Genomic DNA, 6,214 nt, shown 5'->3' on the forward strand with positions numbered 1-6,214 from the left:
CTACGGAATGGCAGAAGATCTTTGTGAATCTTATACTGATGAAAGATAAATATCCAGAATGTATAAAGTACTCCTAAGCCTAACAAAAAAAGACAACTCAATACAAAATTGGACAAATGACTTGAATAGGCATTTTCCCAAAGATATATAAACTGCCAATAAGTGTATGAAAAGATGCTAAACATTATAGGTCATTTGGAAAATGAAGTCACACCACAATGAGATCCCACTTCACACCTGCTAAGATGGATATAAAGTAATCCAAAAATGGAAATGAACAAGTGTTGGCAAGGATATGGAGAATTTGGAACCCTTTTGCATTTCTGGTGGGAAAGTAAAAGAATGCAGCAGCTGTGGAAAACTTTTGGTGATTTCTCAAAATCTGAACGTAGAACTAACCTATGGCACAGCAATGAACTCGTAGGCAAATATCCACAAGAATTGGAAGCAGGGACTTGAAAGATATTTGTATATCCATGAACATAGCAGTGTTATTCACAAAAGCCGAAAAGTAGCAACAACCCAAGTGTCCATCAACAGATGAATGAAGAAATAAAACGTTGTATATATAAAGAATAGAACAGATTTCAGTCATAAAAATGAATTAAATTTTTATATAAGCTACAACATGGAATGACCTTGAAAACATGCTTAGTGAGATGAGGCAGACATAGAAGGACAAATACTAAATGGCTTCACATGTAAGAGGTACTGAGAACAGGCAAATCCACAGAGACAGAAAGTAGATTAGAGAATCTCTTGGACTGGGAGGAGAGAGGAAAGGGGTATGTATTTATTGGCCACTGAGCGTTTGTTGGGTATGATGAAAAAGTCTTGATACAGATAGTGGTGATGGTTACACAACATTGTGAATGTTTTTGATGCCACTGTATTGAACACTTACCAATGGTTAAAATAATTGATGATGTTATGTATATGTATAACAATAAAAAAGGTTATGAAAATGGGTAACGTAAATGATTACTAAATATAGTAATCATGGATGTTATAGAAACTAACTTCTAAATATTTACACTTTCAACAGTGATTTCAACAATTCAACAGCAGAAATTAGGAGCTCTAGGATCCCTAAGGATCAGCAGTAAAGGGCTAAAAGTAGGGAAAAATAAAGCCAAAATATGAGAGATCAGCAGCAACCATAGACGAGTATCTAAAAAGGCAGTAATGTAAAAAGTAAAAATGGAATTCAGCATGTAAGGGATGATAAAGGTGACCATCAGCATCAGGATGGAGCGGGCAGCTCTGATTTCTGGGGGGCGCTTGTAGTTATCATTGGAGGTGTGAATATGCGACACTCTCTTGTGGTGTCTGTGCAGGAGAAGGACCATGGAACCACTGGACCAGATGATGAGGCCAATAAACATGGCATCAGAGATGGACCACAAGATGACAATCCGTGCAGTGGAACTTGAGGATGGACAGAGCCACTTCCCTTGGAAGTCAGTATAATTTTCTGTGTCTTGTGGACCAGTGACTATCACAGGAGCATAGATATGCATTAAGAAACTGAACATCCAGCAAGTACAACAGAGTGGACTAATGACCTTGAGAGCTCTTCCTCTGGGCATCATCCACGCCACTCTCCCTGGGTTGAAAGTATAGACCTGATAGGTGCTTAGCACACAGGTGAAGCACACATTGGTGTTCCGAGCCACTCTGTATAGATAATATGCAAATTTACACCCAAGGCTGGACAGAGGGTTTCTGAAAAGAAAAACTGCCATTGTGTGGGGAACCCCACTGGAGAGAAGAGTCAAGATATTGGCCACTGCCATGTGGGTAAGAATTGTATGTGTGGGCTTCTGCCTTTGGCCAAGCAAGATTGAAGAAGAGTTATGGAAAATGAGAAAGACATTGGCCAGAGTCCCAAACCCCACCTGTAAAAGAAAGATAGTTTTCACTGCCACTTCCCCTGTGGTTCTTAGGACATCTTCCTGAAAAGACATGGAAATGACTTCAGAGTGGCCTGGAGCAAAATGTGGTTATGCCAGTGATGACATGAACCGTCTTCTTACATAGCCAATATTGGAAAAGGATTCTTGCTCTTTTCTTCTCCTGAGAAGGGAGGTGCGTCGTATTCCACAGGAGGGGCTCAACCTAGAGAACATAGACCTGACAGCAGTTATACTTTTCAACATTTTTATTTTGTATTTATTTCTATTTACTTTTATATTCTGATTCTCCACCAGAAGATAAGGTCCATGGTCTTAGCAACTATGTCTGTCTTGTTCAAGAATATGGCTGACAAATAGGTGGTAAATAATTTGTATAGAGTATACAAGTAAGTGACAGGAGACAAAGACATGAAAGCACTGTACCCCCCCTTAGAATTCATGGTCATCCTACCAATTATAATAATATGTTGAGTGACATCACCAAGATGGAGACATAGGACTTTCCTTACTCTCAGGGGTGCAATGAATTTACCTACACATTAATCAATTTCCTCTGAGAGAAATCCAGAAGCTAGTTTATTGACTTTTACAGACCAGGTGACTGAGAAAATGCTCACCTTGAAATGGGTAAGAAAGGCTGAGACACACTCTCATCATCATCCCAGCCATTGGCACAGAACCTTACAACCAAGATGAAACCTCCAACTCTTCATAGTCCTGTTTCTCACTGGAAGGAGTTTGACTACATACTTTACAGGCTCTGACCAAGGGTCTGGCTTCTAATCAGCCTGCATCTAGCAGCTGGCTGGGATGCTCCTGGGAGCCTAAAGTAGCAAGTGGACAGTTCCTCCACATTCTCCCTCTGGTTTACTCCAAAAATAAAATCAACTCTCCAGCTTCTCCGTGGAAGGAAGTTGTCCACACATCTAATGCCCCAATATTTTCAGCTTCTATCCAAAGGAAAGGCATTCAACCACAAAGCCCAAGGACCAGTGGTAATCAGAATTCACAAGTCCCACAGGACCATATGAAAAAAGGCAGTTTTCACAGTCACACACAGATTAAATTTGAAGGGATGAAAAAATATATTCCATGCAAATGGAAAGCAAAAAAAGTCAGAGTAACTATAATTATGTCAGAAAAAATTTATTTTAAACCAAAAACTGTAACAAGAGACAAAGAAGGTCATCATATAATGATAAAGGGGTCAATTCATCAAGAGGATAGAACAATTGTATATATTAATAAACCTGACTTTGGAGCACCTCAATATATTAAGCAAATATTAACAGATCTCAAGGGAGAAATAGATAGCAATACAACAATAATAAGGGATATCAACACCACAATTTCAACAATGGATAGATCAGACAGAAAATCAACAAAGAATCACAGGACTTACACCACATCTTAGACCAGATGGAACTAGTAGACATATGCAGAACATTCCATCCAACAGCAGCAAAATATACATTCTTCTCCAGTGCACATGGACCATTCTTCAGGACAGATCATATTATAGGCCACAGAAGAAGTCTTAACACATTTGAGAAGATTGTACTCATGTCATTCATCTGTTCTTACAACAATGGTCTGAAACTGGAAATCAATTATCAGAGGAAAACTGGAAAATTCACTAATATTTAAAGATTAAATGACATGCTCTTGAACAACCAATGGATCAAAGAAAAAATCAAAAGGGGAATAAAAAATATCTTGAGAAAAAAGAAAATGGAAACACAACATACCAAAATTTATGGGATTCAGCAGAAAGTTCTAAGGGGGATGTTTACAGCAATAAGCAGCAACGTTTAAAAAAGGAAGATCACAAATAAACTAAATTTACTCCTCAAGGAACTAGAAAGAGAAGAACAAACTAAGCCCAAAGTCAGCAGATGAAGGAAATAGAAAGGACCAGAGAAAAAATAAATAAAAAGAAGATAGTAGAAAAGATCAATGAATATAAGTGCCCTTTTTTTGGAAAATATAACCTAAATTGAAAAGTCTTTAGCTATACTAAGAAAAAGAGACAAGACTGAAATAAATAAAATCAGAAATGAAAAAGGAGACATTACAAATGATAATGCAGAGACACTAAGGGTCTTAAGAAACTACTATGAACAATTATACACCAGCAAATTAGACAACCTAGAAAAAAATGGATAAATTCCCAGAAACATATAACCTACCAAGAATGAATCATGAAGAAATAGAAAATGAGAACTCATCAATTACTAATAAGGAGATTGAATCACAATCAAAAAACCTCCTGACAAAGGAAGTCCAGGATTAAATGGCTTCACAGGTATATTCTACCAAATATTTAAGGAAGAATGAGCACTAAGCCTTCTCTAGCTCTTCCCTCCAAATTTGAAAATTAAAATTCTCTCTGTTTGCAGGTGACATAATCTTATAGAAAACTTTAAAGACTCCACCAAAAAACTGTTGGAACCAATAGACAGATTCTATTAACGTGCAGGATATAATATCAATATACAAAATCACTTGCATTTCTATACACTAACAATGAACTCTCACAAAGAGAAACTTAGAAAACCCTCCCTTTGAATCAAAAATAACAAAATACTTAAGAATAGATTTGACCAAGGAGGTGAAAGATTGGAACAGGGAACTCCATAAGACATTGATGAAAGAAATTGAAGACATAAATGAATATAAGATATTCCCTGTACGTGGATCTGAAGAATTAATATTGTTAAAATATCCATACTACACAAAGTGATTTACAGAATCAATGTAATCCCTATCAAAATTCTGATGGCATTATTCTCAGGAAAAGAAAAAAACAATCCTAAAACTTGTCAGGCACCACAAAAGACTCTGAAAAGACAAAACAATATTGAGAAAGATGGATAAAGCTGGAAGGGGGCTAGCCCTGGGGCCAAGTGTTTAAAGTTCTGTGCACTCTGATTCAGAGGCCTGGGTTCGTGGCTTCAGATCCTGGGCATGGACCTCCCATTTGTCAATCACACTGTGGTGGTGACCCACGTATAAAGTAGAGGAAGATTGGCATAAGCTTTAGGTCGTGGTGAATCCTTCTCCACACACACACACACATACGCAAAGCTGGAGGCATCACACTTCCAGATTTCAAATTATATTACAAAGCTATAGTAACCAAAACACTGTCGTATTGGCATAAAACCAGACACGTACTCTAATGAAACAGAAAAGAGAACATATAAATACACCCACACATCTAGGGTCAATTAATTTTTGATCAAGTCACCAAGAATACACAATGGGGAAAGAATAGTCTCTGCAACAAACAGTGTTTGGAGAACTGTATATCCACATGCAAACAAACGAAATTGAATCTCTATCTTACATCATACACACAAATAAACTCAAACAGATAGAGACTTGAATGTAAGACCTGAAACTGTAAAATTCTTAGAAGAGGGCCAGCCCAGTGTCATAGTAGTTAAGTTTGCCTGCTCTGCTTCAGCAGCCTGGGGTTCATGGGTTCAGATCCTGTGCACAGACCAACACACAGTTTGTCAAGCCATGCTGTGGTAGCATCCCACATACAAAAAATAGAGGAACATTGGCATGGATGTTAGCTCAGGCACAATCTTCCTCATCAAAAAAAAAATTCTTAGAAGAAAATGTAGGTAGTAAGCTCCTTGACATAAATTTGCAACAATTTTTTGGATATGGTACCAAAAACAAGCTAGACTTCTGGTGGTGATCATTTCATAACATATATAAATATTGAATCACTATTATGCAAAACTCATGTGAATAAGATATTGTATGTAAATTATATTTCAATTTTAAAAAGCAATAAAAATAAAAATAAACATGTGGACTACATCAAATTAAAAGGCTCTGTTCAGCAAAGGAAACCATCAACAAAATGAAAATGCAAACTATGGAATAGGAGAAATATTTGAAAACCATATATCTGATAAGGGAATACTATCCAAAATATCTAAGGAACACATACACTTCAATAGCAAAATAACAAATAACTCAATTTTAAAATGGGCTGAGGACCTGAACAGACGTTTTTCCAAAGAAGACATAGAATAGCCAAGAGGTACATGAAAAGGGGCTCAACATCACCAATCATCATGGAAATGCAAATCAATACCACAGTGAGATATCACCTCATGCCCGTTTGAATGGCTATGACCAAAAAGGCAGGAGCTAGCAAGTGCTGGAGAGAATGGGAAGAAAGGGAACTCTTGGGCATTGTTGGTGCAATGCAGACAGGTATGGCCACTATGGAAAACGGTATGGGTGCTCCTTGAGAGATTAAAAATAAAACTACC

At 37.3% G+C, this 6,214-nt stretch overlaps 1 protein-coding gene across 1 annotated transcript; it reads right to left on the bottom strand.

Moving 5' to 3' along the window:
• Positions 1 to 1,058: 1,058 nt before the first annotated feature.
• Positions 1,059 to 1,967, bottom strand: LOC124250269 (vomeronasal type-1 receptor 1-like). Its single transcript, XM_046682094.1, has one exon. The coding sequence runs from the start codon at positions 1,965 to 1,967 to the stop codon at positions 1,059 to 1,061; it is 909 nt and encodes a 302-aa protein (XP_046538050.1).
• Between the last annotated feature and the right edge of the window lie 4,247 nt (positions 1,968 to 6,214).

The sequence above is a fragment of the Equus quagga genome, chromosome 13 (assembly GCF_021613505.1).
Source record: "Equus quagga isolate Etosha38 chromosome 13, UCLA_HA_Equagga_1.0, whole genome shotgun sequence".
Classification (NCBI taxonomy): Eukaryota; Metazoa; Chordata; class Mammalia; order Perissodactyla; family Equidae; genus Equus; species Equus quagga.